Raw genomic sequence first — 14,903 nt, 5'->3', positions numbered from 1 at the left:
ATGTGGAGAAGGGACTTAACCCTCCACCTGATCTACGTCCTTATAGACTTAAAACTGTTACAGTGAGAAACCAAATGACAGCAAGTTATTCTTCACCTTAGTGGTTTCTCTGTCCATACTCACCGCTGTAGACTCATTTGATATTAAAGAGCTATTACATCTCCACTAACACCAAACAGTTTCAGTGTGATTTAATGTTACTAGAGCCAACACCAAATGAATAAATAACTGGCCTCTTATTTACAATAAGCTGCTATTGAGACAATCTTTAATGTGTGTCCAAAAGTTAGAGGAAGTAATATTTCAACAGAACACTTCTTCGTTCAGGAAAGCAATTTCCTCCTAAATAACAGAGGATTCTGCCTTGGGATTTTTTTGCAGGAAGCCTTAATGCTGTCTGTAAATATACCAGTCACAGATTATGTTTATTGCTTTTTATTTGTCCTCCCCCTGTCTGGTATACTGTTTAAAAACAAAAAAACCCCAAAACTTTGTATTTAACTGAACAAGGCTTAAGAGCTCAGGTCTTTTCAAAACATGAAATGTGATTTGTGCATTCAAACCACTGTGCGGTTTTTGAAGTTTATTCAGGTCATATGCATCACTAACTGCAAACAGCTGTCAGAAAATTTGAGGCAATGTAGGTGCTAAATCAGTCTGGGACACAAAATTTTGAACTGCAAGATTCTTGAGAGCTTTTGAAAATGTCACCTTTTTTTTTTTTTTTTTACAATAGGATATTACCTTGCCTGTTTTCTCTGGTACATCAGGCTTTAAAAGACAGAGCCATATTTAGCAATAAATCAGCTGAGAAAAGCAGCTCCTATGACTTTCATGATTTTTTTAAGAAGAACCTTCGAAGCACCTCTTTCCACAGACAGCAGAAAACTGCTCAAATATCAATTTGCGTTCTACTGTGGCAGTCCAGTGTGCACGCTCATTTGGTTGTGATAGAAATGCAGTTCAGCAGCTACTTACCTGCATGATTTCTTCCTTGAGTATTCGATGGAAACTCAGCTGCCCTAAGTGATTAACAGGTTGCCATTCCTGTGCCTTCTTGGTTGCAACTAGCAAGTTGGAGATTTCTGGAAGGCAGGAAGAGAAAATAACTCTTTAAGACTTTTCAAAGATAACTGCACACATTTACCTTTCCCAGTAAATAATTTTATTGTTTGTGCTCACTGCAAGGTAAATCCCCAAATGAACAAAGAAGGATAAAACTGTTGGTATTTACTGCCGAGAAATACCCAGGACTGAAAGAGGCAACACCTCTGCTGTACTTTAAGTAAAATGACACTGAGTCCCTCCTGCCAAGAGGTACATCTCCTCTCCATAGTGCGAATGGGTAAGGGGTAGCTGGAGTCTCATTTCCTTTCTTGACCTCCCTGAAATTTACTGAGCTCTGGAAACACTAACAGTCTGTTTCCAGAGCACCAGAATTAAATTGGGGAATGGGAAATGAACAGAAGGAAAAGACTCAAAAGCCTACCGCTTCCTTCTCCTGCTTCGGTCAGGGAGAGGCACAGTTAGATCCAAAAGCCCTGCACATCAACTCTGTCTTTCTGTGTTTGACAGCAGGCATTATTTACTATAATACAATTATTTTAGAGGTCTGCATGCATCTGGCCCTCCCGTTACTGGGAGCAGAACAAGTTTGTTGCAGCTAAACCATGATCTAGCACTCTGAAACAATCAGTAACAAGCCATCCACTGGCAAAACTGCTTTATTTCTGCATCCCCTGAAGTTCTTTGAGAATAAACAAGACGTTCAAAAAGAAAAAAACCCAAGAAACACAGAACAGGGACCAGCACAGATAACGCACTGGATCCCACTGTAACCAATGCCAATGAAAAGCTAAAGTGGGCAGTCAACTCCTTGACCCATTTTTAATACAGCTGTCCAAATGTAATAAAGTTGTCAAAATATTTAATCACCCCATTCTCTAGACAACTACCAACAGTCTTCAAAAGCACTGATAAGCTCAGTGTCTTTCCACAGCGTATACTCCTCTGAAACCATCAGAACAAGCAGGTAATTAATGTAGCCCAGTTATAGCCCTTATTCTAACGGGAAACCATTATCTGATCAACACAATCATGCCACTGTATTTCCTCTTCCATACAAAATTCAGCTGCAAGACACTGATAGTTTATAGCAAACAATTTCAGTAAGTATTGGCACAAACAGCTTAACAAATGCACGATTGTCCTCAGCCCTCTAAAATCTGACCTCACAGATGGTTCTACTGAGTCCACGGCTTTTCTGGTTGCCAACAGTTGCAGACCCAGCCTTCCCTGCTACTTCATGAAAATGAATAGAGTAAATAGCTTGTAATGAGAACAGGCTTCAACCTAGAGGTTGCCTCACAACCACTGCAGGTCGCAACCCTTCTTTGCTAGAGGAATGCAACGTGATGCTCGGCAGCACTGCCTGGCCAACGTGACTCAGAGGAGCAAAGGAAGAACCTTATATGGTCCCCTCTCTGCTGCAGTGTTTCAGCCCATGACTCTGAGTCAGCTATGACGTTTCCTTTTTAAACAACTCTAGAGTTCCACCACCACCATCAATACTGCAGGGCCAGCTGTTTAGGTGCAAAAACCGAAACATGTCTCACTGTTTGAAAAGTTCACACAAATAAGGCTCATGAGAAGAACAAGGCCCTGAGCATCCTGTGCTGCGCTTGCAGCATTGAAAGGAAACCCCCAAAATTTTGTTCACAGTACTTGCTTTTGCTTTTTGGCAAGATTCCTTGTCAACAGAGAAGGAAGAAATTTTATATATAACTTTTTAAGTGACAAGAACTTCAATAAGAATACAGAACAAACAAAAGACACTAAGAATGCCTCCTATTTCTGGAGTTCGTTTCCTTTCAACAACAAGGTTAGTTGCCTCTCTTAAAGGACAGACTACCTCTTGGTTTTGGCTGGCAGCATCTCTTCAGTGTGAAGCTTATGTTGTCTGTCCGAAGTATTTGTCCTTTAAGGTGATCCATGAGCTCTTTCAAGGATGAGAAAGAATTGTTTGAACCATGTAGGAAGTACCCGCCTTTCTTCACCTCAATCTGGAAATTCTTGTACTTGACTGAATTATTTATCTTCTGTCATTAGCAGGGAGAGGAGGAAAAAAAGAAAGCAAAATTTAATCATTAAAGTGAATGAATGTTTTAAAGCCATAAAAGTCCCTCAGAAGCCTTTGAAATTACATATAGGATCAGTTAATCACTTGCTCTTAAGCTAGGGTCCTCTAATCAAACTCTGACGAAGTAGAAGGTGGCCCTAAAATTCCTGTAACCTTTAGTCCCAGGAAACCTCATAACAACAAAGTGGAAGAAGAGCAACATAAATGTGCAATCATCCAACAATTCCAATTACAGCTTCTGCGTTTTGCCAAGACTGAGGGTGTGCAGAAGCCCTGACCCTTCAGAAGGAATCTCCTCTTCGCTTGGTCAAGAATTGCAGAATCTAGACCGTGGTTTCAAAATCTCAGCTTAAAAATAGCAAAAATCCCTTTCACAACCCAGATTGTTCAAAGAGTGAAACAAGATTTCTGGCTGTTGGTCAAACCTTCCGCTCACGTTCAAATGTGTTTAGGAAGAACAACTGAGCTTCTGTACATATCTCTCTAAAACCTATGCCCTTTCGAGTTCGACCCTCTGCTCCCACTTCCTCACCTCTACCATACTGCAGCTTCGCATCATCTCTCTCTTCCCTCTCTAAGCCTTGCATTGCAATGAGATTGAATGATTTCCAAGTCAAAATTAATTTCTTGTTTCAATGCCTCAGTTGTCCTGTCTGTTAGAAGACAATGTTGATCATACAGTTTTGCAAATGTCTACAGAAGATGAACCAAATATCAACACTAAGAGATGGCTATTATTTCCAAGAGTTTTTTTAATCACTTTCTTTTTTCAACCGTCCCTTCTTGTCCTCATCATTGATTCTATTAACTTTTTTTTAAAGAGAAAGAAAACAGCTCATATGCCTTTACACTATTATTATTCTTGTGTGAACATTTTAAATCCCCTCCCAAAACTACCAAGTCAGCTGCAGACTTCCAACAGAGGTCAATGAAATTCAAGCTTCTGTGTGGCTATTGCATTCTTCTTTTCTATTTCTAACTGGTCCTGTCACTTATCCCACCTCATGAGTTTTTACTTACCTCTCACAAAATACATTCCACCAGCTAACTGACTATATGTCACCACCCTTCTGTGGTGTTCTACACATCAAGGTAACTGTCCCCACACCCAATTCTTTTATGGTGTGTCAGTAGAAATATATTCATATAATTAAATCCATGTTCAACAAACATTAGGTCAGTCATGGTGACAAATTCTGTATGTCATTCTCACACAATGAGTTTAAAAAGGTCAGTTTCAATCGTGTTCAAGCACAGTTTCATTGCTATGAATGGAAATGTTCTGGATGTAATGAATCACATTTGCAGATATAGGAGATTCATACACATAGCGCAGGATTTCCGGGAATATGAAGTTTTGAGTATAAGTCATCTACCCTCTGCTTCACCAGCGATCAAGCAAAGATAAGAGTGTCTGCCCTAAAGAACATAAATCTATCCACGTGGCTTACAGGGAGCTATTAGTCTTTAGCTCATTATCAGATTGCTGTTGGGAATGCCACACCTGACGTACCTCTGAGCCATCAAAACAAGTCACTGTCATGAGAATGTGGTTAAAGTTAGTGCAGCTCCATCTCAGCACATACATTCCTGCTTCATTCCCTTCCTGTTGCAGTTTATTGATGGCGTATTCCGTGCTGAAAGAGTCAATGTACAAATGAGAAAAACTAACAAATGAGCTGCTGCATCCAAAATCTATTATTAGTAAGTGCACTGGAGAATAATCCTGTATTTGGAACAAAAATGTGTAACAGCAACTTAGAGATATTCATATTATTATTAGGACATTATTAAACTGTATGCACTACACCCAAATTTAGATGCAAAAGAGCAAGGGAAGAAAGCTTTATTCAGCTCTTAGAATGCTTAATAGAGAAATTCCACATTCAGCACCACTCACATGTAAGTGCTCAGCTTTCTAGATATTGCATCTTCAAACATAAAATGACAAGCCAAAAAGGTGGGTAGGAGGGAAAATAATTGCTTTAGCTATTTAAAATAAATAAAGACTTTGTGCCTCCATCCAAAGACTCTCAGAGTCAGCGTAGATACAACTTTGTTCACCAAAAATATTCCCATCTGACAAGGATTTTTATAGCTGTTAGTTAAGGAAGTCTCAGAACGCTCCAACAGCGAGGAAACACTGGTTGTATACATGAGTAAGACGATGTGGAGAGAATCAGTGGTATTTTTTCCATATAATCATTAGAAAATACAAGCTGTTCTACAACCTTTTGTTACCTAAGAGCCTTACAAACGCTAGATTTCCTCAACGGATTCAATATGCGCTAGTATTAAGAGCTCTAATTATTCAAGTGGAAAAATCAAAATCAAACATTTTACTAACCAAATGGGTCCGTGGCAACCATTTTTTATGTTGTGCTCAATCAGTGGAGGAGCCACATCTGTGCAGAGATAATGGTGGGCATCTGCTGTAAGTCTAAAGTACCCGTCTACCAACGATGCAAATGACAGGGCCTCATCATGTGAGGACAGTTTTAATTCCTACAACAAAAAGATATTTTCGTCAAGAATTCTTAAGAGTTCTGTTAAAACATTTCACGAATGTTTTAATACCCAGCAATTTTTGCTTAGACTGGCTAAATAATTTTCCAGAAACCTATGACTCTAACTCCCTACTCATTACTGGCTAGAAGCTTCCATTCTCCAGTGTGACTTATATGTGGTCTAATCCTACATGAGATCTGCAAGGCAAACTCTGGTGCCAGCACCTGTGAAGCACCAGAAATTCAGGACTGCAGTAGCCCTGTTGGATTTGAAGTCAAGGCCACTCTGGCAGCTCTTTCTCTAAATTCTAAGAGCTGTCAACCTGTCAAAGAACTGGGTATCCATACACCAACTCTCCTTTCCCCGCCAGGTCCTCTCTGCATTTCTCTCCCTCTGCCATCCTTGCTGTGCTCCTCTTTCTTAATGCTGCTTTTGGCTATCCAAGCTGTCCAGAAGTGCACAGAGCTGAGAAGTGCACTGAGGAGGCCACCAGGCGCTGGCGGTACACAGTAAAAAGTGTAGACAAACAGCTGTACTTACCACCTTGCTGCTTTTTAACTAGCATTTTTGCATTTGTACAGTGTTGAGGACAGCATTTAACTGCTATTGATAAATCCCATTAGAAAGTGTTCCTCAAGGAGGTCATCTCCTACAGCCCATCCACACTGTGTCACTACAGATTCCAACAGAGGGAAACCTACCCAAGGTTTGGTTCTTACCATTCTTTTGTTGTCTTGCTTGTTAATGCTAACTGTAGACTCCTTGATAACAATGTGGGTGATTTCAGGAAAATAGGAAAAATTGTTCCACGAGTCTTGCATTTTGTGTTTTTCTTCATCCTTTTTGATTTTACTATTAGATTTTTTCTTCTCCTCTTTCTCTGTCTGTACAGGCTGCAAAAACATTTTGGATAAAAGCAAACTAATAAAACAGACCAGTTTTTCCTCCAAAACAAAAATTCATGACAAATTAATCTCCCACAGCTATTTAATTATTTAATACTTTTTTTTTCACTGTATTATCAATTCCTTTACACATCCAATGGATCTCTATTGCAAGGGTATACTTCTATCAACTACTGTCCATGAGAAAGTTTTCATGAGGATGAAAGCAAGCAGGCATGAGCTAAGCGACTCACCTCGTTCTCGGTACGCTAGGAATAATTTTAGTAGCAGCATAGGATTGAAAGGGTTCTACTGAAATTGCTAAGATATGTACTCAAAATATTCCTCAGAGGTCAGCCTAAAATCAAGAGCAACATTCTTCTCGTGCTGCATGCCTGAACTGCCAACAGCAGATGAAATTCTGCACGCAGACCGCAATGAGGATGAGCAACTTACAGGCCAAAAATTACTGAACATTATTAGTAACTACTTATTTAAAAAAAGACAGATGTTGAGGCTAAGCAAAGCTTCTTGCTAGTCCCAGAAAGGTTCTCACTGAGATGAAAGTCCTTGGTTTAGACATTTAAATAATTAGAATCTTTAAATCAGCAAAAATGTGAGCCTTACAAGAAACAGGCTACAATCCTTGCAAGCTTTTCTGCTCAAACATCAGTTCTTGCTTCCCTCCCCCAACCCTTAATATCATCATTTAAAATAGAAATCCTCCATCAGAGATAGAGATGGAGATAGTTAGGTTACCTCTAAATGAAGTAAAGCACAATACTTTTTGTGCTACAGCAGATAGCTATCAGTAGGGTTCTCATCACTGTGGGGAACTTGAGGCAAGCAAAAAGAAGTCTATTTGTTCAAGTAATAGAAGTCGAGAAAAACTGCAGAATGTGCCATAACCCCTTCAAACCTAGAGCATGTTTAATATTTAAGTACACAAAGTACAGAACAGCAAACTGACGTCAATTAGCAGCACTGAAACAAGGAACAACATATCAGATACCATTGACGTGAGAAAGCTTACTTTTAATGTCACTATATTTTAATTTGTTCATGAACAGTTTACAAGTCTAAAGAAAAACAGCACATGGGGTGCCATATACAGAAAAAGCAATAACAGCCTTTGATATCAAGACACAGCACCAAACCATATGGGCCTCTACAGGCATTAATCCTTCAAGACTTCTGTCTGGTCTAGCAAATATAGTTTTTAATTTTCCTGATAAACAGGTTGCTCACAGAGGCTGTGCAGTGTCCATCCTTGGAAGTTTTCAAGACCAAAATGGATAAAGCCCTGAGCAACCTGGTCTGATCTCAAAGCTAACTGTGAACAGGGGACTGGACTAGAGACCTCCTGAGGTCCCTTCTAACATGCACAATCCTATGAAAGAAGTTCTTTCCATAAAATGCTCATCTGCAGTTTCTGAAGATCATGATCATTTTTAAACAGTTGTTACACCCTAAACACAATCCTCTAATTCCCATATACCTAGGGATACTTACATTTGGCTTGAGCCTCCACTGAATTCCATTATTTCCCGTTACAATGACTTCATATAGTGGGAGGATCTCGTTGTCTCCACAATTAAATCTATTTATTTCATTCTCAGATGAAATCAGCAAAAATGAAGTCTCAAAGATTTCTGCTCCATAATGTTTAGTCAAGGTCTCCATCGTTGATAAGTATTTAACTTTCAGATCACGTGGAGACACACTACTATCACAAATGGTTTTGTTGTTAAACTCTTTAAGAAAATGCTTGAAGACATTATTTATCCGAATCCTTGTTAAGAAATTCCTCTGTCTGATAGTCTTGTTCAAAGTTTCAGGAATATAGTGCTTATAACTAGAAGGAAAAAAACAATACTATGTGTTAATGCCATTGTCTCCTAAACTTCTAACTCTCTAAACTGTGCAATTGCCTTTTTTGAAAGTTACAGATGCAGTAAACAACTGTGCAGTCGGCACTATAGCAGTGGTTTACAGAATTAACAAGCAACAGGAATTCAAATAATGAGGTTATCCGAGAGCTTTTTAGTCAGATGGATACAGTCTGCTCAAATCAATAACAATTTATTCTGACAGTTTTTTCATTAGGTTTTCACTTAACAACATCGCCATTTCTGAGCCTACTAACCCAGAACCCTGAATTTATAGCACATCCATCAGTACCTAAAACACTGGTATGCTGGGTGCACTGGCTGCACAGATTTCAAATACTCTCCAGGTAAGAAAAAAAAAAAAAAATCAAGTTTTCTAACGCGTATTCCCGTTGACACGACTAGGAAGACTCACTTAACAATAGTAGTGTTGGAGCTTGTAACTCCTGTACAGCCAGACTGTGGAAAGTAAAATGCTTAAAATCTCTTCTGGAACAGAAGCACAGCAGACCCAACAGTGACAAAGAAGTAATTCCAATTTACCTGATATCTTTGGAAAGCTCTGGAAGCTTCGCATTCATCTTGATGGCATAGTGAGAGATTGCAAGGACAGCCATTCCCAGACATTCGTTTTCAATTTCATGAACCTCTTGATCATTTTTAGGATCACGTATTGGTGCCAGGCCTTTCACTAAGTCATACTGACCCTGAATAGGAAGCAAAAAAAGAAAGCTACCAGATTTGTTATTTGTCATAGTTTATCTATGAGCAAGCAAGATTTCACAAGGTTGTTGCCAGCACGAGTCACCCAAAACCGAAAGCCAGGATAGGAAAGGGTAGCGGAAGAAGGGAAGAGCTGTGCAATAGATGCGGTCTTCTTAGTGAAAGAGAAACACAGGCAAGCACTAGTCACTCCACAAATCCTGCCTATTTGAGAAGAAACACCAACGTTTGTGCCTGACAGAAGTCTTTCATAACACTGGTTTGTGGAACAGTTGGAATCACCACATGGATTGCCACAGCACATCCATCCCACAGCATTGTGGCTTTTCACTTAGAACTTGTGTAGACACCCAGGTAGAACACCTGCACTGCTCAGGTACTTCTTTTATATGTTAGCCCACCAAAAATTCATTCTTTTCATCATTAACTAAAGAAAACACCACCCCTACCCCTTGTAGCACCATCACAATTTTCCTCTTCGATACACAATAAATACTGTATGTCTCTGCTTTCTCTCTGCCCCCCATCATCTGGCATCTCTATGAACCTGATGCACCCGCTCTCTAAGCCATATCTCAAAGCCAAGACTGAATACTCCGTGGCAGCCACCTTGTTCTGGTACAGTCTGAAAAATATTTGGTTACCAAAGAGCAAAACATTCCTGTTGCCTAACATCAGCATAACCGTTTTCCTGTTTGGCCTTTATTTTTTAATGTTATTACCCGAAAGTAAAATTCTGTTTAATGCAATAATTGTTTGACAATGCTCATTAGGGTCCCTACTCGTTCTACAACTTAACTTTTTGCTGGCACTCAAAAAAAGGTGGGGAAAAAAAACAAACAAACAAACAAACCCCAGCTTCGCAGCATGTTTTCAAAGAGTGATTTTGCCAAGTTGCATACTTGTACACAGGAATGCTCATACAAAACAAAGCATAAGTTAGTTTGATTACAAAGAAAAAAATATTTACTTCCTTTATTACTTTAGAATGCAAGAGGTACCACTAAAATGCACAAAGAGCTGCAGCTAACGTGGTATTTTCTCCTATTGTGATTTCACAACAACATTACAAGGATTCACTGGAGCAGCTTCATGCTATCTTTTTCTGAAGGTCACAATCATACCTCAAAGTCTGAAAATTCTGCAGTAATTACACTCAGAATTAACAGTAAAGATGTTTTTCTCCAATGTATTTAATTTCCTCATTTCACAAACCCTCATCGACTTCAAATTTCTCATTTCTTTGGCAAAGCCAGCTTGTTGTTTGCAAAATCATATGTGTGCATATAAACTTTTTCTGTAGAAGAGTACAAGCTTTCTGTAACAGGGACCCTGCTTACTTGCCAGGTCCAGTGTGCTGCATGTACCACCACCAAGTAGGAGGCACAACAGGAGGGAAGAAAACCCACATGTAACCAGGGTGTGTGATGGTGGCATAATCGATATTTTAGCACCACACAGCAAAGACTCAATTTTAATTGCTCATCTATAAGAATACACGTCAAAAGTCATTAAGTGCAAATATATTGCAAAAGAAAAGGTGATATCGTTTAGATACAAAAATACGTAACTTTAAAAAAAAAGTACACTATAAAAATTCAGCCCTTTTTGGGCTGTGAGATACACAGTTTCTTTACAAATTCGGTATATGGGTAGATTGCTCTTTGTGTAGCAAATTCTCTCCACCACACAGAAGTACGAAGAAACCACTTATCAATACTAACAGGTAAGGTTACACGTACTTTAACTTTTAAAGCAGCTTCTACTGGAAAGCAGTTTCTATGTCACTACAATGGCAGACACAATCGCAAGCAAACTCCTACCTGTGCAAAGATGTATTCTAATGAGCTTGCGTCAAGTATAGGAGTTCCTTCTGGAGCCAGCTTCTTCTCGTAAGGGCTCTTTGCCTTCCTTGGTGAATGCCTCCACACTGTGGGTTCATTTTCATTGGTCCCATGCCAGTTTGCAAAGTAGTATCTTGCGAGAAAATAGGAATAAATGTTAAAAATGTTTTGGGAAATCTCCCATTTACATTGCATACATAATTTAAACCTTTAAAAGAAAACAGCTACTAGTCCAAAATCAGTCTTCTGCTCTGAAGCTGCAACTTAAAATGCTCCACTGCTGAAACTGCATGCATGACCTGAGGAACCAGGGAGAAATGGTGTATTAGTCATAGAATTATAGAATGGGTTGGAAGGGACCTTGCTTCCACTGCCTGGGCATTTCCTTCTTGCCCTTTAGTTTGACCAGTAGGTCTCAACTCATCCATGCCAGTCTCTTGCCTCCCTTTCCTGATTTCTTACACCATGTGATGGTGAGCTCTTGCACTCTATGGAAAAGATCCTTAGAATCATAGAATCATTTGGTTGGAAAAGACCTTTGAGATCATAGAGTCCAACCATATCTGTCCATTACAAAACCATATCCCTGCGCACCTCATCTACCCATGTCTTTTAAATACCTCCAGGGATGGTGACTCAACCAACTCCCTGGGCAGTCTGTTCCAGTGCCCGATACCCTTTTGGTGAAGAAATTTTTCCTGGTGTCTAATCTGGCCTCAAGCTGCACCAGGGAGTTTCATTCTCTCTCGTCCTACCGCCTGTCACTTGGGAGAAGAGAACATTCACCTCGCTACAACCTCCCTTCACATAGTTGTAGACAGCGATAAGGTCTCCCCTCAGCCTCCTTTTCTCTAGGCTAAACAATCCCAGTTCCCTCAGCTGCCTCTCAAAAGACTTGTTCTCCAGCCCATTCACCAAATTTGCTGTCTTTCTCTTAATGCGCTCTACCCCCTCGAGGTCTTTCTTAAAACTGAACACAGGATTTGAGGTGTGGCCTCACCAATGCCAAGTAGAGGGGCACAATCACTTCCCTGGTCCTGCTGGTCACGTAGTTTCCAGCAAGGAAATGTAGCAGGGCAAGATGCTTTAACAATCTTTCAGCTTTGTTCTGCTCCCTTGTCTCCAAGGGCAGTCTCCCAGCTAGAAGTTTGCTTTCCTAAAGTTCAGGATACATATTTTACTCTTACCTGACTCATATCCCTCAAAAGCGCAAACTCCATCAGTGAATGATCACTGCCAAAGGTTTGCAGTGTTTCCAAACAACACTATCTTTTAACTCCTGATACCATGACACTGTCTGTCGTATCCCTGTGCAGTCCACTGAACAAGAAGCTGCCACTCAGGTGATAATTACCATCACCTCTGACATTGCTTGAGCAGTGTAAGAGAGTGTAATGCTTCTACAGTGCAATGTCTGGCAGTTACATTCAGATAAAATGTCTCATCTAAAGGTCAAGACTTCAGACCTCTCCCTCTACAGCCACTGAAGCAACGCGCAGTGCCAAACTGCTGTGAGAACCTCCCCCATGGCTGAAGCGAGAAGCAGGGCTGGAATTTCTGCTTCCCTCTGGTTTTGGATGGAGCTGATGAAAAAGGCACTAATTCAAACCATCTGGTTTTAAAAGGACACAGTCAGTCTTGTGTGTATTTAGAAACAATGTTCTTACTTGTATCTGAACACCAGGCTATTTAATTGAAGGCTTGCTAAAAGTGCTGGCATCTGCTGAAAATAAATGAAATTTTGGAGTCCAAGCTTCTGTTAGCACCTTTTGAGAAATCCCTGCCTAAATTATTCCAGAAATTTGTGTTTATCTGGGTTCTAGTAACTTTTAAAATCCAATAAAGTTTAGTTAAATCTGTTTTAAATCAATGTGTCTTTTGCAAAGGTTCATGCCTGGCACATGAACAGCTCACAATTAAGATTACAGCAGAGCAGGTTCCCCAACTGCTAAGTAGGAAGGATTTCTATAAGAATATGACATTTTAATTCCTGAGGAGCATTCAGCACTAGCAAGAGCAAACCAGAACAATCCACACACAAGTGTGCTTGTTTCATAACACGTGACTGTATCATTGTGATTGGTCTCTGACCAGAAGAGTTCATGGATTAACCCTCAGAGGTTCTGTAGTGGTTGAGGTTGGTGTGTATCAGCCTCAGTGCAGAGTCAAGAGTAGAACAAAATAAGTATCTTAGACGAGCAATTTGTGTTTTAATCATGTGTTATCTGCACAGCACGTTGACCATTCAAATGAAGAATTACTGAGATGAGACTTTCAGTACTCTGTTTCTGTCCCTCCTTTCTTTTTGTAGGTCTTTTGAAGTCCCTCAAAACCACGTAGCTATAGCATGAGGAGGAACACCAACATACAGCTGTGCCAAAAACTCCAGACAACTACTGTAAGGTACTGCAGAAATCCCTTTGGTTGCAGCATAAAGAGCAGAACCAGACAAATCTTTCTGCGTCCAGGAAATCACTTTGTTTCCATATGCTCCTTTATAGGATTAGTGATAATTAATAACTCCAATTCTTTCAGTATTTCCTGAAAATAATAAAGGGCACGGTATTGTGTATTTGTAATTGAGTGGAGAATTTGCTTCTTTCCCTATTAAACTGCACCAATTAAAACAACACTTACAAGTTACAACAAAAACTAGAGCCCCATTGCTTGAGAAACCATATACGTATATCAGGAGAGTCTTGAAGAGACCAATGGGCTTGTCGTAAGGGGGAGGCAGATTATTACTATTCCACTTTCACAAACAGAAATGAGAGCACAAGCTTTCCAATTCAGATGTCCTGCAGACGAGCTGGAGAAAGGACCACGTGCTCCCACATTTCAGGAGCATGACTCTCACCCCTACTTCAGAGAGTGCTTTAGTCCAGGGCCTGCACCTGTGGCACAGCCGAGAGCCAGAGGGAGGGATGCGGGGAGTCAGCCCGAGCGGTCAGCCCTGGGAAGGAGCAGTTTTGCACTTTGCCCCTTCAATCTGGCCAAGGAGCAGTGGAAATGCTGGAAGGGGACCTGCTGTTTCTCTTTCATCTAGAGCAGCTCTGAAAGCCCTTCTGTCTCAAGTTTCCAGAAACACGTGTATTGGGTCCCTTCCCAAAAAACACTGCTACTTCTGGCTTAAAAAACAACCCAGCAATGGAACAGTTAAACTCCTCCTCCACCAGCCGGTACACAAATTACTGCAGGATATTACAAAATACTGTGGTTTCTTATGTTGTAGACTGTTGGTTTGTTATGTTTTTGTTTTAAACTTGAGGCATGTGAAAGAAATATAGGGCTAGTTGCAAAGTTTCTAGAGAACAGCAAGTCCTTTTAAAAACCAGAAGTACACCAGCCAGCACAGATCTGACGGGGAGAGGAGGAGGACAGGAAGTCAACACAGTCAGAAACCAAATCTAAAAAGCGTTTAGCAATGGCAGAAAAATCAATCATCTGAAGGCACTCAGTCACAAACCTTCGTTTTATACACATAATTGCAACAGGACTTGTCTAAATCAATGTCATGAAATTTCAGAAATAAGGTTGTCCACATACAGTTATTTAGTCTCTAAATGATATATACAGTCTAAGACACTGCACTATTAAATAAGGCCAGATCATTTTCCTTTTTCAAGAGGAATTTTGCCTCTTGCAGAGCTCAGAATAAACAATGCTCATTGAGAGAACAGTTTCACAATCCTGTATTGCTCATCATTTTTTGGTGCTTGGCTCTGCTCTCAGTTCAGATACCCAAGCCAAGACACGCAATAGATCAGAAATGAAAGAAAGGAAAATACCATTCCATCAATACACTACAGTATTTCCAGGGAGACAGGAATCTTTCAGTTGGCACCTAAACTCATATAAAATTTCATATAAATGCATATGCAATTATTTAAAAAACATTAGTATTGGCACCAAGTTT

General features: G+C 40.1%; 1 protein-coding gene across 1 annotated transcript in view; it reads right to left on the bottom strand.

Annotated features, from left to right (window-relative positions):
* The window catches only part of JAK1 (Janus kinase 1), a 63,676-nt gene that overhangs the window by 10,442 nt on the left and 38,331 nt on the right, over positions 1 to 14,903 (bottom strand). The window contains exons 5-12 of the mRNA XM_054072435.1: positions 10,967 to 11,120; positions 8,964 to 9,127; positions 8,044 to 8,386; positions 6,367 to 6,540; positions 5,487 to 5,644; positions 4,653 to 4,776; positions 2,912 to 3,098; positions 979 to 1,085 (exon numbers count right to left, since the gene is read on the bottom strand). Of these exons, the coding sequence (XP_053928410.1) occupies positions 979 to 1,085; positions 2,912 to 3,098; positions 4,653 to 4,776; positions 5,487 to 5,644; positions 6,367 to 6,540; positions 8,044 to 8,386; positions 8,964 to 9,127; positions 10,967 to 11,120 (1,411 nt within the window). The remainder of the gene's footprint in view (positions 1 to 978; positions 1,086 to 2,911; positions 3,099 to 4,652; positions 4,777 to 5,486; positions 5,645 to 6,366; positions 6,541 to 8,043; positions 8,387 to 8,963; positions 9,128 to 10,966; positions 11,121 to 14,903) is intronic.

This window comes from Cuculus canorus, chromosome 8 (assembly GCF_017976375.1).
Source record: "Cuculus canorus isolate bCucCan1 chromosome 8, bCucCan1.pri, whole genome shotgun sequence".
NCBI classification, from domain to species: domain Eukaryota; kingdom Metazoa; phylum Chordata; class Aves; order Cuculiformes; family Cuculidae; genus Cuculus; species Cuculus canorus.
The sequence above is the reverse complement of the archived record's forward strand: the minus strand, read 5'-3'. Positions and strand labels throughout refer to the sequence as shown.